A 19,779-nucleotide genomic window follows, 5' to 3' on the forward strand; every position below is an offset into this window, starting at 1 on the left:
TATTATATCTAAGGCAACAATTATTATGTTTTAGTAACGATTATATAGGATTTTAAGCGACAGTTTTAGTGTCTAGGCTAACACTTTTATTATCTAAAGCAGCAATATCAATAGTCTACAGCAAAGTTTATTGCTCTAATATTGCAACACATTTCAAGTCTATAGCAACATTTCTTGATATCGCTATTGCAACACTTTTACATGCGTCTATAGCAACGTTTCTTGCTACAGTATTGCGACTTTTTTGTGAGTCTTTAGCAACGTTCTTGATACATCTATTGCGACATTTTAATGTGAGCTTATAGCAACAGTTTCATACGCGTTTATTTAGTAGCTCATTAGAGTGAAAATATTATACCAAAATATCCAACTACGACAAAAAGAAAACATTTATTTGAAGTTATGTTCTACTTATTATTAAAATAAAATATCCATAACAATCATTCTAATAACAAAAAGAATAGTTAATTTTTAAATACATCAATTAGAAAACTAACGAATCTCGAAAATTATCTAATGGTTCCAGCAATCTAAAAGCTATCTAGTATTTAATTTATTTGTCCAAAAATCAGTCCAAAAGAACTTCAATCTATGCCCTTCTTTCCATCCTTTTATCTACCACTCTCCTTCAATTCTATCTACCACCCTGTTAAAAAAAAAAAACAGTCAATATAATTGGAGAATTAATGCATGTAATTCAAATGAAATAATATGATCAATTTTGTAAAACAACAGATGAAAACCACACAACGGTTGCACGGGAGGAAACATAAAGCAACAACAAAACTGCACATGAAGGGCAGCTACGAGCAAATAAATGAGCAAATATAAGCATTTATTCTTGTCTACTTTGAACAATTTCATTGCAAAGATGGCTCTCTGATTCCCTTCTATGCTCTCTACTGCAAAGCAAGTTCTTATAGCAGAAATCAGCATGTAGCAGCAGTTCCAAAAGGACTTATACCAGTAAGTGTAGGTTGTCGGGCTAACAAGAAGAGACATGTTATGGCTCTTTCATACTTAAGCCACCCTGCATTCCGATACATGTTACTCCGTGCTGAACTAACTTTTGCACTCAAGTACTAGCAGCATTATACCAACATCACACAAGGTCTCACATAACGAATTTTATAGAGTTTTGTAGCAAGACCAACTCTTGTGATATATTGTTAGAACTGTGTATTTTGGTGATTATAAGATCATAATTTATACCTGAGTTATAATAGGAGCAGCACCATGAGTAATTTGGAGTCTAATTGTTTTACTTCTACTTTTAAGAACAAAACAGAACTGAACAAACAGGAGCAACTGCTGAACCAAAAAACTCCACTGCAACCCAGTTGAACCATCAGGCATACTTCCTTAGAGTAACTACTTAGCCAAACCAGAAACTCAACTTTATTTTCCTGCAACAGCTAACAATCAGAACTGAATCTCTACACAGCAGGAAGTCCCTCTAAACTGAACACAACCAATGCCAAACTCAAACCAACGTAGCATGAAGAGAATCGAAAGATGGATCTGACCCATACAGTGACACTGTAGAACAAGGAAACTGAGATTTTGGTGTTTGTGATTAGGTTAGGTGAAATTTGGTGATATGATTAGATTCTTTATGATATTTGTGACTAGGATTGATTAATTTAAAGTAATCTTTTGGGAAAATGATATGTTTTTCTAGGTGATTAGAATTGAATGAAAATATTGAGGACAGAACAAGAGAATTGTTATCAACTCTCTCTACCATGTTTAGTAGCAAGACCTTATATATCCAGGTCTGTTATCAACTCTCCCTATCAGATAACTCTGTGATAACTCTAGAAATGGTGGAAGGTCTGTTATATAACTCTGTGATAACTCTGGAAATGGTGGAAGGAATTGAGTATCATTTTGGGTTCTAGGTGCTATTTTTAGAATTATGTGAATAGATAGTAATCCAGGTCTGGTTGATTCAATATTACAATGTTTAGTAGCAAGACCTTATATATCCAGGTCTGTTATCAACTCTCCCTATCAGATATTTCAGTGTACATGGAAAACTAGCAAGGACAATCAAACTTGGTTGTTTAAGTACTACACCCTAGTTAAAATTTATTACCAGCCACTTCTGCCATAGTGACAGAATACGGAGTCACTGTTGCACTAGCAAACTCATGACCAAGATCTAACATTTCGCACAGAAAACATGTGTTTCTGATCTTTAAAACTGGAGTACATCAGCTGAAAACCACAGACAGACAGACACATTCATAAGTCACAGGCAGTACAGCAGCTGAAAACAACACACAGCTGAAAACCGATCAGTCCAAAAGAACCTGCTGCAATACTGCCTGAACACAGGAACAACCTTGCGGAAACTAAACAACTACTAATTATGGACACAACTGTAAATAGAACAGCTGAAAACCCTAAACCCTAAACAGATCAGAATCTGCTAACTAGAAACAGAACAGCTACACACAAGGCAAGCACAATCCACAATTAAGACCTGCCTAATTACAGACTTACCACCTAATTATATCATTATTTTCACAATCATCTAACACCATAACTCAACAATTATCAAACACCAAAAGCTCACAATCATCAAACACCGCAATTTCACAAGCATCAAACATCATAATTCTAAATCAACGTATAACAAAATACGTAAAGAAGCTTTATAAAACATACCTATATGAACCATGACCAATAAAGAGAATGGTCTGTAGAAATTATTTATGCATCACTTGAAAGGGTAGACACCAAAAGTGCTGCAATCTTTTCTGCAGTCAAGCTAGGGTCCTTTTTCCGCAATCTTCCAAGTGAAGCAGCGATTGAATCAAGAGTTTCAGGTTCTTCTGGTTCCTTGATCATATTTTGTAATTTTGAGGCTTGGGACTCAAATTCCTTTGACATTCTTTCCATTTCAGCAGCATGAGCTTCTCTTTCCTTTGCAAATTCCTCTCTTTTAGTGATCATGTCGTTTTGCACGTCTTCAGTTACTTCTTTTTTGATAGAGTCCATGACCTCGTTTGGCAATATTAAAGATGTACTTGATTCTATATCTTTTTGCATCTTACGGGACACACCTAGTCCATGTAGTCTTTTTGAACCTGGTGCATTTCCCATCACTTCATCAAATATATGAATCCTTATGAGATTCACTATTCTGATCATCTTGTAATGCCTCCAGTTCTCGCATAGCTTGCTACATATATTAAAATACATGGTTAGTAAGCTTAAATAAAGTAATCAGATCAATAAAATAAATAATCATAATACAAGAATAACAAAATACATACTATCTTCTTTTGCGTATCATCATAAGGTCGATCATATACTTTTCCTTCTTTTCGACGACGAGTCTCTTCAAACATCTCTCTTTTTTATGGTGCCTTACCATTTTCACGCAACTGAGATAACAATGAAAAAAACGGGATGAAATATATATTTCATTTCATAGTCAATGTAAAGATATATTAAGCTATATATGGTATGTATCTCAAACCATCTTGTCATAACGCATGGCAAATGACACCGGACCAACTGTGTGCATATTGTCTTGCTCTTTGCGATTTTCCGAATTCTGCAAACTTGTTTTCTAACAGAAAAAATATATATTAGACATGGAAACAATTAAAAATCATAAGAATATATTATTCTCAAACCTACCTTTGCTGCATTAGTCTCCCAATAAGCTAGAAGTGTTTTGAAATGTGCTTCAGGCACTCCCTCCGGCGGATGTTCCAATCTCTCCTCATAGCTGCCATATGCATAATAATGTAGCTTTTTAAGTCTACATTTGAATCCTCTCCAAGATTGATCAAGGGTTTCATATACCCACTCTTCAGATTCAGGTGGAAGTATGTACTTGCTCTAAATAAAAAGTTAGCTAGTGATGTATTAATACAAAAAAAAAATTTAATCAAAATAACAAATAAAAGAAATAACTTAAGGAAATAATGCCCTTGGTCCAAGTATGCATTCAATGTTATGTCTAATAAATGCGGTTCAGTATTAATTAACAAGTTAATAATTCAGTGAGATCAAGTGAGCTGAATGCCTAGCTAGAGGCCGCTTCAGTTCAAGTGGAATTAATGATATTAATCCACAGCTTACTCTTGACTGAACCCGTAGGGTCACACAAATAGTACGTAAACGGATCAAGTATTTAATGGCATTAAATACTCCATCTATGGATATTCGGAATCGACGGATCTTGGTTTCAGTGGGAGCTGAGATCGTCACAGGCAAGAAATGAATACTCCGGAAACGATGATATTGCCGGAAACGGAAATATGGATCGTATCGGAAATATAAATATTATCCAAGTCGTAGATGTTGCCGGAAACGGAAACATGGTACGTATCGGAAAATATTATCGGAAATGGAAATATTGCCAGAATCGGAAATATTGCCGGAAACGGAAATATTGTCAGAATCGGAAATATTATCGGAATCGGAAAATAATTCCGGAAACGGAAATATTAAATATTTGTTCGAAACGGAAATTGATTCCGGAATCGGAAATATTAAATATTGTTCGTATCGGAAATGAATTCCGGAATCGGGAATTTAATCGGAAGCGTATCGTACGAATTAGCATCGGACGAGGCCGCTAGACGAAGGCCCAGCACGAAGCCAGGCCATCGCCCAGCGAGCCAACACGCACCATCGCGTGCCAAGCCTCGACCAGGCCCAGCGCAAGGCCAGGCCCAGCCAGGGCCTGGGGCGCGCGCGCGAGAGCACAGCAGCAGTGGGCCGAGCGCTGTGCGCCTAGCGTGGGCCGCAAGGCTTGCGCGGCTGTACGGTGCTCGTGCAATGCTTGTGCGGGAATCCTAAAGCAATCGGGATTCGAAATATGATTAAATCCTAAAACTATTAGATAATGATTATTTAATTAGAGTCCTAGTAGGGTTATAATTAAATAAATTAGTATCCTAATAGGATTCCAAAACCTTTTCCATAACTCTATAAATAGGTGCCTAGGGTCACATATTTACAACGAGTTTTCAAGTATTCAAAGTGAGTTTTTGAGAGAAAAATTCAGTCACACAATTGCCTAAAAGTGCCCAAAATAATAGTACCTTAAGGGCGATTCTAGTTGGTCAATCTTAAGGCGGATCCGGACGTGCTGTGGACTATCTACGGAGGGACGACACTTGGAGTCCTAAAGACTTGTTCTTGTTCGGTTCGGGCGCAGCTAGGGAAGGCACGCAACAAAGAGTATGCATCTAAACTATGCTAAATGATTATGTGTAAATAATATGTTTTCCTGGCTTTATGGTTTTTCCGCATGATTTATGAATTGTCATATGTATCATAACCTAACAGTGGTATCACGAGCCTCTTATTATTTTCATAATCTAAATTGCATGAACATGGTTAAATATTACAAATTTGCAAGAATTAAAAGGGGTGATTAATTTTCGTAATTGTTAATTAATTGCAAATTGCGTTTATTTAATTATACGTACGCAGTTTTTCGGCAGTTTCTTCGTTACTCATCCAAATCGAGTGATTTTTGTGTCAATTCCGCATGTAAAAGGCATTCTAAAATTTTGACAAAAAAGTTTTTTTTTCTGCCGAACCCAGAATTCTCAAATTCGAAGCCTAACTATGACTTTTCGAAGGTTTTAGTTTTTCGAATGCAAAATTTCGTAAATTTAAGATGTTAAATTAAATATTTGCGATTCTTGTTGATAAATCTTGAATTTTTTATTGACCTACTGTATATGTTTAACAAGTTTGAATGCCTATCCTTGTTAATTATGCAATCTAATTTGTAATTATGATTAATTTGTTGAAAATTAGAATAATTTAGAATTAATTTGATTTTCATAATTAATTATAATTTAATTAGATACCTATGATTAAAAACCACCATAAAAATTGTAAATTTATGATAAATTTTAAATTTTTATGACCTAGACTTGAATCCATGTTAATCGGAAATCAATTGAATAATAAATTTTCGATTTTTCGCCCTAAAATTATGAAATTAATATTATTCATTAATTTGTCATTAATTTTAAATATAAATTTTTAAATTTTATGCGATTCGTTCATATAACTTGCACGCACAAAGCAATGGACGCTACGTGTTACCCTTCAGGGGTGTTGTATAGTGCGGGCATGTGACGACGAGCAAGGGAGCTCGTCGCCCATGCGGCACGAATGCAATGAGCAAGGCCATGGTGCACGAGCACAAGGCAGCAGCCCTGCCTTGTGTCGTGGGCTATGAGCAATGGACGAATGGGCGAGGGCGAATGCAAGGCACAGCAGTCGCGTGTGGGCAGCAAGCGAGCTGCGCCACAACGCGCAATGCCTCGCGCAAGCGCGCGCAGCCTCACGCGCAGCGAGCGCAAGCTCGCGTGCCACGAGTGCTGCGCCAAGCGTCGATGCCTCGCGCAGCGAGCGCTGGCTCGCATCAAGCGAGCGCTGGCGAGAGAACGCAGCGAGCGATGGCTCGCGTGCATCGAGCGCTGGCGCGCGCGCAGCAAGCACCAGCTCGCATGAGGCCTTGCGAAGGATAGCAGCAGCAGCGATGCGACGCAGCGCATGGGCTGCGCGCACATGGCCAGCGATGGCTGTGTGCGTGTGGCCCATGGGCGTACGTTGCGTGGGGTTGTTGCGTTGCGATTAGATCATTTTGAAATTTTAATTTGAAATTTTCAGTTTACGTAATTTTAATTAATTTTAAAATTAATAATTTAAATTATTTTCTTGGATTTTAATTTTGAATATTGTAATTATAATAAATTTTATTTATTCTAATTATTTTACTAAAATTAAAATCATGAATTAATTTAAATACGACTGAAATTAAATTAAACTTTTTGGATTCAATTATAAATTTATATGAGCTTTAAATTTTAATTAAATTTGTATGTTTCTGGTTAGACTAGAAATACATTTTTATGTTTAAAATTAGTAAAGCATATGAATTTATTGGTTTAAGTGGGAGCCCTTTTAGTCATAAACTCTTGATTAGGTCTACAAATCCTTAAGGTTAAAACAACTTGATTAGAATTAATAAGGACTGAATAGTTGGTAGATTATTGGTGCCCTTGATTAATTGCTGCAAATGTTTACGTGATGCATAATGTGTTTAACTAACCAGCTATGTGGGCCATTCATGATAATGAATGGGTGAATGGTATATATTGTATATGTACTGTTTTGCAAGTTATGAAGTGACTAGTATGGCCCAAATAGGATAGAAAATATGGTCTGCGTACCATTAATTTGAATGTAATTGGTCTAAAGTACCAAAGTTGTTTTTCAATTCAAATATGGTCTGCGTACCATCAAATAGTTGTAATTAGTTTTAATTATAGCTTATCCTATTTGAAGAAAATGGTGCCTCCCACGGAGATTTTCAAGACGGACTTTGAAGTTAAAGCTTCAAGATGAAGTCGGGCCATACTAGATCACATTTATCTTATGCATGTTTTAAGTTATTTATTGCTTTTAAATATGTCTTAAAATGCATGAGATCAAAAGCTTGATTATGTTGCATGATTAAGGATTTTAGTTCACTTAAAATCAAACCAACATAGTAAGAGCCTTAAGTTCCAAACTTAAAAATTGAGTTAAAAGGTGCCATGCCAAAATATACACTTGCTTGGATATCCTTTACATCAATCTAGTAATAGTTTTCGCTCAGCGAGGTGTTACTTATTGGTCCTAAAGGGGCAAGGTACACAAATAATTGTGAGTACATGTTAGTTTTGGTGAAACTCAACGATATAAGTAAGGAGTCCTTTTATGTCGTGGCAAAATCGATAGGTTTACCTAATAAGTTCTTAGACGTACCTATCAACCAAGAATAGTTTCTAGACTATTAGCAAAAGGCTTTTGCTTACCTAAGATGTTTTAGGATTAAGTCGACAAACTGTGCTTAGTTCTTCAATGATTTTAGGATCTTGGAATCATTTTATTCACACCTGCCGGAACACATAACTTGAATAAAATGCTTAACAAACATTGAATTATGCATGTATGCTAGAATTTAAGTTTATTAAGAGAAACTGTGAATGGTTATTTATTTGTTTATTCTTTTCAATTGTAGTTTTAAATATGGCAAACAACAATCAAAACATCATCATAGGTTATGAGCTTATGGTCAAGCTGAACCTGGCAAATTTTCTTGAATGGGAAGCTAAGCTAGTTGAAATAGTCAAACTCAATGGACTTGAGTATGTACTGTCACATCCCATGCCAAGCTACTATGCCAGAGACATGACCCCTGAGAGATTTTACGCCTGGGATGCGGATCTCAAAAAGGTTATGAGTCTCATGCTGAACAATATCCCTGATGATTGGGCTAGAAGGTTTGTAGCCTATGAACCTTTTACGCTCATCAAGAATCTGAGGGATATCTGTCGTGGAAGCACGGAGGACAGGGACCTGAACGTCCATGAGTTGATTGAATCAATGTCTGGTCTAAAGGTTAGTTCTCCCAACAGGTGTTATAGGATGGAGGTCCAAGAAACACATGTTCAGCTCCTTCGCACTAAACAGAGGGTAGGCGTCCCACTGAGGTTCCATGTGGATCTTATGCGTTCATACTTTGATCGCCTAAGTCTACTAGGAACACCAATAAGCGAAAGGATGGCAGTCTCTATCTTGCTCAATTCACTACACAGTGGGTTTGGTCGCTTCAAGCAACTATACCTAAGTGAACCAAGAGAAGAAACAGTTGCAGAATTTGTTCACCTTGTAAGAAAGGCTGAAATAATACTGGACTGTGAAGCCAAAGATTTACTCAAGGCTAGAAGGAGACCGTTCAAGAAAGGTGGAAAGTCCAAGGGCAATGCTAAATCAAAGCAGGACAAGTCCACATCAAGCTGTCTTTATTGTGATGGAATAGGCCATTACAAAAGAGAATGTCCAAAGCTAAAGGAAGATAAGAAGAACGGAACAGTCGTTCCATCTTCAGGTATTTGCGTTATAGACTGTATACTTGCTAATTCAACTTCTTGGGTATTAGATACAGGTTGTGGCTCACACTTATGTTCCAATCCACAGGGACTAAGAAGAAGTAGAAAGTTAAGCAAGGGTGAAGTCGACCTACGAGTGGGAAATGGAGCACGGATTGCTGCATTAGCTGTAGGAACTTACTATTTTTCGTTGCCTTCCGGGCTAGTTTTGGAACTGGAAGAATGTTTCCATGTTCCAAGTCTTACTAAAAACATCATTTCAGTTTCTTGCTTAGATGCTAAGGGATTTTCCTTTTTAATAAAATACAATAGTTGTTCGTTTTATTTTAAAGAGATGTTTTATGGATCTGCTAGATTAGTCAATGGACTTTATTTATTAGATCACGACAAACAAGTATATAACATAAATACCAAAAAGGCCAAAAAGGATGATTCAGATCTCACCTATCTGTGGCATTGTCGATTAGGCCATATAAACTTGAAACTCTTAGAAAGACTTCAAAAGGAAGGAATTCTAGAACCATTTGACTTAGAGGATTATGGTAAATGCGAATCATGTTTACTTGGCAAAATGACAAAGCAACCTTTCTCTAAAGTTGGAGAAAGAGCAAATGAACTATTGGGTTTAATCCATACAGATGTATGTGGACCAATGAGTACAAATGCTAGAGGTGGTTTCAGCTACTTTATCACTTTCACTGATGACTTCAGTAGATATGGTTATGTCTACCTAATGAAGCATAAGTCTGAATCCTTTGACAAATTCAAGGAATTTCAGAGTGAAGTAGAGAATCAATTAGGCAAGAAGATTAAGGCACTGCGGTCTGATAGAGGCGGTGAATATCTGAGCTATGAATTTGATGACCATCTGAAAGAATGTGGAATTCTATCAGAATTGACTCCTCCTGGAACACCACAATGGAACGGTGTGTCAGAACGGAGGAACAGAACCTTGCTAGACATGGTCAGGTCAATGATGGGTCAGGCCAAACTTCCATTAGAATTTTGGGGACATGCACTAAATACAGCTGCACTCTCTATAAATAGAGCTCCGTCTAAAGCTGTCGAAAAGACTCCATACGAATTATGGTTTGGAAAGCCTCCAAATGTGTCTTTTCTTAAGATTTGGGGATGTGAAGTATTCGTCAAACGATTAATTTCAGACAAACTTCATCCAAAATCTGACAAATGTATCCTTGTGGGCTATCCAAAGGAAACAAAGGGGTATTACTTCTACAATACATCTGAGAACAAGGTGTTTGTTGCTCGAGATGGTGTCTTTTTGGAGAAAGATCACATTTCCAAAATGACAAGTGGGAGAAAAGTAGACCTCGAAGAAATTCGAGTCGAACAACAAACTCTAGAGAATGCTCAAGATGACATTCAGGATGAAACTCAGAGATCTTTAGAAGAATCTGGTGAGAATCATGGTCAATCTAGAAATGTTACCCCGCGTAGATCGCAGAGATATAGATCTCAACCGGAAAGGTACTTAGGTATTTTGACGAACGAGAGCTATGACGTTCTATTACTTGAAAGTGATGAACCTGCGACTTACAAACAAGCTATGACGAGCCCTAGCTCCAAGCAATGGCAAGAAGCCATGCAATCTGAATTAGACTCCATGTCTGAAAACCAAGTATGGGATTTGGTCGATTTGCCAGATGGTTACCAAGCCATTGGAAGCAAATGGGTTTTCAAACTGAAAAAGGACAAGGATGGGAAACTTGAAGTTTTCAAAGCTAGATTGGTTGCAAAAGGTTACAGGCAAGTCCACGGTGTGGATTACGATGAACCTTTTCACCAGTTGCAATGCTAAAGTCTATTCGGATAATGTTAGCAATCGCTGCATATTACGATTACGAAATATGGCAGATGGATGTCAAAACTGCTTTCTTAAACGGCATTTTAACAGAAACTGTGTTTATGACACAGCCTGAAGGTTTTGAGGATCCAAAGAATGCTAAAAAGGTATGCAAGCTAAAGAAGTCAATCTACGGATTGAAGCAGGCATCCAGGAGCTGGAATATACGTTTTGATGAAGCAGTCAGTGACTTTGGTTTCATCAAGAACGCAGACGAATCTTGTGTATACAAGAAGGTCAGTGGGAGCAAAATTGCTTTCCTAGTATTATATGTCGACGACATATTACTTATCGGAAATGACATTCCTATGTTGAACTCTGTCAAGATTTGGCTTGGGAAATGTTTTTCGATGAAAGATCTAGGAGAAGCACAATACATATTGGGCATCAAGATTTACAGAGATAGATCTAAAAAGATGATTGGACTTAGTCAAAGCACTTATATCAATAAAGTGCTTGATAGGTTCAAGATGGCGGACTCCAAGCGAGGCTACCTACCCATGTCTCATGGAATGACTCTAAGCAAGAATCAGTACCCAAAAACACTTGATGAGCGTAGACGAAAGAATGGGATTCCATATGCATCATTGATTGGTTCAATAATGTATGCTATGATATGTACACGCCCGGATGTTGCGTACGCACTCAGTGCTACGAGCAGATACCAGTCAGACCCAGGAGAGGCGCATTGGACTGCTGCCAAGAATATTCTGAAGTACCTGAAAAGGCACAAAGATGACTTCCTGGTCTATGGTGGAGATGATGAATTAATTGTTAAAGGCTATACGGACGCAAGTTTCCAAACCGACAAAGATGCTTTCAGATCACAGTCTGGGTTTGTCTTCTGCCTCAACGGAGGAGCAGTAAGCTGGAAAAGTGCTAAGCAAAGCACCATTGCGGATTCTACAACTGAAGCGAAGTACATTGCTGCACATGAAGCAGCAAAGGAAGCTATATGGCTAAGGAAGTTCATAAGTGAACTTGGTGTAGTCCCCTCCATTAAAGGACCAATAGCCCTGTATTGTGACAATAACGGAGCTATTGCACAGGCAAAAGAGCCTAGACACCACCAGAGAGTCAAGCATGTACTTCGTAGATTTCACCTTCTACGAGAGTTCGTTGAAAGAAAAGAAGTCGAGATAAGCAAAATTGGAACTGATGACAACATATCAGATCCATTGACTAAACCTCTGCCGCAGGCGAAGCACAACTCGCACACTGCAGCTATGGGAATCAAGCATATTGGAGAATGGCTTTGATGTCTCTGTTTAATGTTTTAAAGTTTTAGAGTTTAAATCTTTGTAAAACATTATTGGTTAATCATTCACAATAAATGAAAAGAATTCATTTTTCCATTTAATTTGTGGTTTTTTAAATGATGAGTCCCTTCAATTTGACAATATATTCTAGATAGACTGTCAGGACCAGTCCTGTGACTAAGAAATGTCTATCAAGTGAACTTGAATGTCAAAGGTTGAAAATGGTCCCTAGTCGGAGTTTTCTATAAAATTGGACGCATAGAAAACGTTAGACGATTAGAATGCAAGATGACTAGTAGTTCTGTTTCTTGAACTATGTGGACATGGCAATGTCATAATCATTTGCATAGATACTTACTTTGGGAAGACTAGTATCGGACAAGACCTATGAAACTTTACTGTAAGAGATGAAAATCTGTCATAAGTAAATTTCATTAAAATTATTAGACACTAAATCCTCAATACCTGAGTGATTTGAGATTACTTGTTTGAGAACTGGTTGCTTTGACGTTGACCAACCGTCGCACCGTAAAAGGAGGCTATAAAGGCAACGCTCAGGTAATCACCTATCAAACGAAGTCTAATCTCAAGATCGCAAGATTTGGATTGTCCTCCCATAAATCGGGATGAGATGCTTAAAAGTTGTACAAGGCCACTCGGAGAGCTAGAAACTGTGAAATGCATGGCCGTGCTCGGATGAATCATAGGCTATGATTATCTGTTTATTTGATCAGTTGAACTCTGAAACCGAGAAACACCTCTGGACATAATAAGGATGACAACTCTTACCTTATGTTCAAGAGCAAGCATCAAGCGACAAAGGAATTAGGAAATGCACACTTGTCCCTAAGGACAAGTGGGAGACTGAAGGAAATAATGCCCTTTGTCCAAGTATGCATTCAATGTTAAGTCTAATAAATGCGGTTCAGTATTAATTAACAAGTTAATAATTCAGTGAGATCAAGTGAGCTGAATGCCTAGCTAGAGGCCGCTTCAGTTCAAGTGGAATTAATGATATTAATCCACAGCTTACTCTTGACTGAACCCGTAGGGTCACACAAATAGTACGTAAACGGATCAAGTATTTAATGGCATTATATACTCCATCTATGGATATTCGGAATTGACGGATCTTGGTTTCAGTGGGAGCTGAGATCGTCACAGGCAAGAAATGAATACTCCGGAAACGATGATATTGCCGGAAACGGAAATATGGATCGTATCGGAAATATAAATATTATCCAAGTCGTAGATGTTGCCGGAAACGAAAACATGGTACGTATCGGAAAATATTATCGGAAATGGAAATATTGCCGGAATCGGAAATATTGCCGGAAACGGAAATATTGTCAGAATCAGAAATATTATCGGAATCGGAAAATAATTCCGGAAACGGAAATATTAAATATTTGTTCGAAACGAAAATTGATTCCGGAATCGGAAATATTAAATATTGTTCGTATCGGAAATGAATTCCGGAATCGGGAATTTAATCGGAAGCGTATCGTACGAATTAGCATCGGACGAGGCCGCTAGACGAAGGCCCAGCACGAAGCCAGGCCATCGCCCAGCGAGCCAACACGCACCATCGCGTGCCAAGCCTCGACCAGGCCCAGCGCAAGGCCAGGCCCAGCCAAGGCCTGGGGCGCGCGCGCGAAAGCACAGCAGCAGTGGGCCGAGCGCTGTGCGCCTAACGTGGGCCGCAAGGCTTGCGCGGGTGTACGGTGCTCGTGCAATGCTTGTGCGGGAATCCTAAAGCAATCGGGATTCGAAATATGATTAAATCCTAAAACTATTAGATAATGATTATTTAATTAGAGTCCTAGTAGGGTTATAATTAAATAAATTAGTATCCTAATAGGATTCCAAAACCTTTTCCATAACTCTATAAATAGGTGCCTAGGGTCACATATTTACAACGAGTTTTCAAGTATTCAAAGTGAGTTTTTGAGAGAAAAATTCAGTCACACAATTGCCTAAAAGTGCCCAAAATAATAGTACCTTAAGGGCGATTCTAGTTGGTCAATCTTAAGGCGGATCCGGATGTGCTGTGGACTATCTACGGAGGGACGACACTTGGAGTCCTAAAGACTTGTTCTTGTTCGGTTCGGGCGCAGCTAGGGAAGGCACGCAACAAAGAGTATGCATCTAAACTATGCTAAATGATTATGTGTAAATAATATGTTTTCCTGGCTTTATGGTTTTTCCGCATGATTTATGAATTGTCATATGTATCATAACCTAACAATAACACTCACTTTCACATACTCCCATACTTTGTCCTTGTTTGGAACTTTTTGCCAATTTGTGTAAGTTAAAGGGGCCCAATCGTAGTCACGAGCAATAGTTCCTAAGAACCGAGTAAGCTCTTTCCTATGTTTTTCTGGACCTCTAGGTTGTCCTTTGTCATTACAATAGATAGGAACACGGGCTTCAAATTTGCGAGCATGGACATCAAACATATTAGTTGGTCCACGACCTTTCTTTTTAGCACCTAAGAGAAAGAAAAGACAAAAAGCACATCATGAGCAAACAAATTGCGGAATATATATACATAAAAGAACCGAACTTTTGCAGCCTCTATTAGTCTATGAAATGTTTGTTATCTGACTGATTTCTGCACATTGGATTCAATGCCATTGTTTCGATCATTCACTATTTATCCTACAAGCTTATTACAATCTTGTCAGGAAAAGTTAAGCCTGTTATAATAGCATTAATCCTGTTATAATGGCAGTATTGGCAGAAACTGATATGACTTTTTGATTCAAAGTGAGAAAATTCTTGGATTATGATCTTAAGGACCTATATTTAAGCTTAAATACTGGTAGAAAGTTCAGTTTTTTAGTGTTCACTTAAGACTTTCTGAAAGAAGTGAATTTTTTACGATAAATTACGCGTATTGTAATAATATCCTAATTAGAGCAGTATTCTAGCAGCAGCAGGAGTATAGCAACAACAATAGTCTAGTAGTATCCTAGCAGCAGTAGTAGTATAGCAGTAGCAGGAGTCTTAAGTTTGTGTTACATAGTAGAACGTTCCTGGTTGGAATTGATTTACAATAATAATATGTTGTACTATTTATATGGGCCAAATCAATGAGAAGAAATACAACTTGATCAATATTTCTCAAATGTACTTGCTCTAAACCTAGTAGAGCAACTCAGTAATTCACACCTGCTAGAGAAGCTATGGTCTTACGATATGTTGGCTCACAACCTGGGTGGTAAAGAAAGGACAGAACAACTTCACTCACTGCAAGGACCGTCTTCCACGTGGATGCTATCATGTTGGCTCACAACCCGGGTGGTAAAGAAAGGACAAAACAAGAGTTTGAGGCCTTGGCTAAAGGATCCATATTTGAAGGGTTTAGAGTGGCATTCTCAGCTTATAATACTAAGGTCAAATTTTAAAAAGACTTGTTGTATCTCAACAAAGCAGCTCAAACAATGGACTAGCATTTAGAATATGACCAGAATCTGAACAGACCAACAAATTTTAGACTGAACAGACCATCAGATTAGAATCTGAACAGACCATCAGATTAGAATTTGAACAGACCCCAATCCAAAACAAAGAACAAATCATCCAAATGAGCAGAACAAACAAAAAGAAATGCAGTATTTCTGCTTTAAATTTATGAACAGGGACAAGAAAAGCATCGGGGACAAGAAAGGAAGGTATAATGAAGAAGTTTACAAACCATGTTGTCGTGCAGAACTACTTTCTCCTTGTTTATCCGATAGAACAATGGCAGACATTGGACGCTTAGATCCTACACGGTCTTTTTCCAACTGGTGTACTTCTTGTTGTAGTTGTTCTGCTTCACTTGGATTCATATTTTGCTGCATCATAACGAAATCATCCATTTCAATTGCCGGACATAGTGGCTGCTTCTTATTCTTACGAGGAGGTTGTTCTCTAGTCCTTTCTTTGTATCACTAGTAGAGAAATCGTCATTTGCAACTCATCAATTGCAACTCACGCAAGTCATACGAGTCGCAACAAGGGTTTGGTCAACGCGGGTCAACGTTTTAATGAACTATTCGCAGCAGCTTCAGTGACCAAGCACTGCGAAAAATCTAATTTTTTTTTGAAAGAGGATTTCGCAGCGCGGGAATCATGTACAAGTTGCAATTAAACTCATTAATCGCAGCTTGTGGCCGTACTGAATGCTGCAACTCATAATATTCGCAGCCTCCATGTCTCGAGTTTGCTGCAATTTAAGGAAATTTTTTCGGAAAATATTCAAAATGCAATCTCGATCAATCTTCTCAACCCAACCACACAGATCTAGAATTCGCAATCTCTCTCCTCCGCATATTCTCCCAATCTCCATAGCCACTCGCTACTTCGCCGGAAAGTTTCCTGCTCCATCGGATCTGCAGCTCGCTCCTCCGCATCTTCACCGCCTGCGTACCTTCATCTTCTCCTCTGCTCCACTACGTACCTTCCTCTTCTCCGCTGCTTCACCGTCTGTAACAACAAAAGCCATTTAAGAGAGAGAATTCCGCAGCAGACATTCAAGAGCTTGTTTTAGAGAGAGAATTTGTTAGAGAGAGAATTTGGAGATTTGGGATTTATTGTTCTAAATTTGGGGTTTCTAAGTCAAAATCAACTCGGTTTTTTTTAAAATATTTTCTTTAATTTTTTTTCCAGTGTTATTTCTCGTGTAATTTCTGAATCAGAGTTTCAATTTTGGATTCTTGGGTATCTTCGGAACATCATAAGATTTCTGGGTTTAATTTATTTTTGTTTTCTGAATTTGATTGTGTATGTGAGTTTCTAGGGAGAGAAAGTGGTAGATTTTTATAGAGAGAAAGAGATGAACAGAGGAAATGGGGAGATGAGAAATGTAAATAGTGCTATTGAGACCATCAACGCAGCCGCTACTGCGATCGCTTCTGCTGAGTCTCGGGTCCCACCTTCTTCTATTCAGGTAATTTCACCGATTTCATTTTAATATATATTTTTAGAATATCCATGAGGGGAAATAGTATGTTTTCTTGATTTTGTGTAGTTTTTCTGGATATTATTGAGTTTTTTAAGTGGGTTTTGCTGTTAATATAAGTATGTGCTAGATTCAAGATCTGGGTCTTCATAAATTTCCCCTATTTGTGTCAAAGTTATGGATTTTTGAGATTCAAAATTTCTACTTTGTGAGTTATAGTGAGTTTCATAAGTGGGTTTTGTTGGTTACTGTTTGATTGTTATGAATCTGTAGAGACTGAAGTTTGTATTGGGAAATGATCTAAATTTTTTGGAGAGTGAACTTGATGATGGTTGCAGAACTTGTGAATACTAGTCTTTTGTGGAATAGTCTAATCCGACAACCGAAATTTCTTTTGTTCCTAACAAAATTGATGTTGATTATTGGAAGCAGCATAACTGCATAAGGGAACTATATGTAAGGAGAAATCAAAAGGGAACAACATAATTGTTGTTCATGTTGTGAATGAGTTTCATAGAAGTAATAAAAGGAATTTAGTTTTATTAGCAAAATGACACAAAAAATGCTGTGTGACTGTGAGGGGGTCGAAAAAGCACGAGGCTAATGCGTGACCTCGTCCCTCGTGGGTGTGACGATTCTTTTTATTCAATCAAGTGTAATTGGATTTCCTGTGAGTTTACACCCAATTGACTAGTAATATAGGAATCGCCATTCAGTTTTTAACGACAATGAGAAAAACTGACAAAACCCGGTTATCGTGACATAAAGGGAGTGCAATTATGTTTGACCACGACGGCCGTAGGTTCCCTTGTGATCCCTGGTGTGGGGATCTCTCAACATACACCCGCAAGGTAGAGATTGAGGGTCCGGGGGACTGTAACTACCGAGAGGAGTACTCGCTCGTCGATAACTCCAGAGGCAGGATATCCTTACTAGCTCAGCATAAATAATTGAAGGGACATGCGTTAACTATTAAACTAATCTGAGTTGATTTTAGCAATATGCAACATATAATACTAGATTGATCACGATTATCTGATTTAAATAGCATTGAGGGACCTAGCATGATAATCCAATTTCCCAAAAATATTATATTTGTTAGGCGTGATAGAACAATCAGATTTAGTTAGTTTAACAGTTCATAAAAAGGGCGAGAAAAGCAATTAAATCATCGAAAAGGGACACATTACGACGCACCCTTGAGAGGTGCGTCACGGTTCTCAGAAAACTAACCACTTTGACTTTGCTATTTCTCCTTTTTATTTAACGAATCTCAAATTATGGGACAGGATACGTTCTGTTCGATTTATGGATCGATTGCGACAGAACGCGTGAACAATTTCGCAGCGTGAGGCTTAGGCTAAGGGTTGGAGTCAATACTCAGAATATAAATTGTGTGTGTTCCTTTCACGTCGAATTTGGGGCTGCATTTATAGGGAAGAGTTTGTGGAAAGATAGAATTGCAGAGTTCTAATCCACAAAGAATTAGGAAAAAACACGTACCCAGGTATTTTCAGCGCCCAGGCCTGTGCGCCGAAGATTTCGGCGCCCAGAGCCAGGCGTTGAAAATAGGGTATGGGCTGTTTTCTTAGTCAGATTCGGGTTCCTGAGATCCGTAGTGTTTCAGACTTAATCGAGTCTTTTAGTGCGTATCAATTTCATGACGGAATGCGTCTGGGCCCGTCACGAACTCTAGGCTCGTTAGGATTTTAATTAATACGTAACTCTTATTTACGAATCATATTAGGAATAGGATTCTCGCAGTTTTCTATCTCATTTAGGATTTATGTTGGAGTGAAACACCTAATTCTGACAGGTTTCTATCTTTTATGACTTTCCACCTTAAGAAGCTACCCTTTACGGCAGTTACTATTTTTAGCAGGTTTCTATCAATAGCAGGTTTCTATAAATAGCAGGTTTCGGGTGAAATGAAAAGGGGAATTGAGATTCGTTATTTTATAGGAGATGCGTTGTCAAGTGGAGATTTACGTTTTCATCATCGAACCTTTCCCTTTCGGGAATGGGGACAAAAGTAGGTGTCTACAGTTAGCCCCCACTTTGACTGAGTCTTGGAGTAAGACGATGGTCAAAGTATTAGACGGAGTGCGTCACACAAGCCATGGTGACCTGTTTTTTTGCGAGGGTCTCACGAGCCCCCGAGTGATAACATTTGACTTAAGGGTCATCACTTTGAAGTGTCGACATATCCCTCACGTGTCATTGGGATTTGTCAACTGATAGTATAGAAACTTCCTCACTTTGTCATTGGGAGTAGCTACAGATGTTTTCGAAATCAAAGCTGTAAAGTGTAATTGGGCCTGGCCAAGCCCAATCACGAGGTAAAAATGGTTTTAAAGATTCTCATTTTTAGGGTTAGCTAAACGATAAAACCCCCTTGTTTTAATGGGACGTAAAACGAAGGAAAATTCAACACATCGTTCTTTTTGGAAAAACGGAAAACCAATCTTTTAAATTTTGGAAAAGAGGGAAAACTACTCACATCGCATTTTTTGGAAAAAACGGAAAACCAAAAGCTACTCAAATCGTTTTTGGGAAAAACGGAAAACCAAAAGCTACTCACATCGCTTTTGGGAAAAACGGAAAACCAAAGGCTACTCACATCGTTTTTGGGAAAAACGGAAAACCAAAGAAAGTAATCGCTGCAACGACTAAGGACCTGCGCAGTTAGTGATGCAGACCCCGTCGGCTAAAGATGGCGAGCCTGTCCGCTAAGGGTGGACACCCCGTCCGATAGAAGTGGACGAATCTGTTTTGAAA

At 38.3% G+C, this 19,779-nt stretch overlaps 1 protein-coding gene across 1 annotated transcript; it reads right to left on the reverse strand.

Moving 5' to 3' along the window:
- Positions 1-3,118: 3,118 nt before the first annotated feature.
- Positions 3,119-16,545, reverse strand: LOC110785960 (uncharacterized). Its single transcript, XM_056841879.1, has 6 exons — positions 16,471-16,545; positions 15,754-15,895; positions 14,309-14,544; positions 3,655-3,858; positions 3,491-3,583; positions 3,119-3,190 (listed from the first exon to the last, which is right to left on the reverse strand). Exons 1-6 carry the CDS (start codon positions 16,543-16,545, stop codon positions 3,119-3,121), a joined length of 822 nt encoding a protein of 273 aa, XP_056697857.1.
- Positions 16,546-19,779: the final 3,234 nt, after the last annotated feature.

This window comes from Spinacia oleracea, chromosome 4, assembly GCF_020520425.1.
Source record: "Spinacia oleracea cultivar Varoflay chromosome 4, BTI_SOV_V1, whole genome shotgun sequence".
In the NCBI taxonomy this organism is placed as follows: domain Eukaryota; kingdom Viridiplantae; phylum Streptophyta; class Magnoliopsida; order Caryophyllales; family Amaranthaceae; genus Spinacia; species Spinacia oleracea.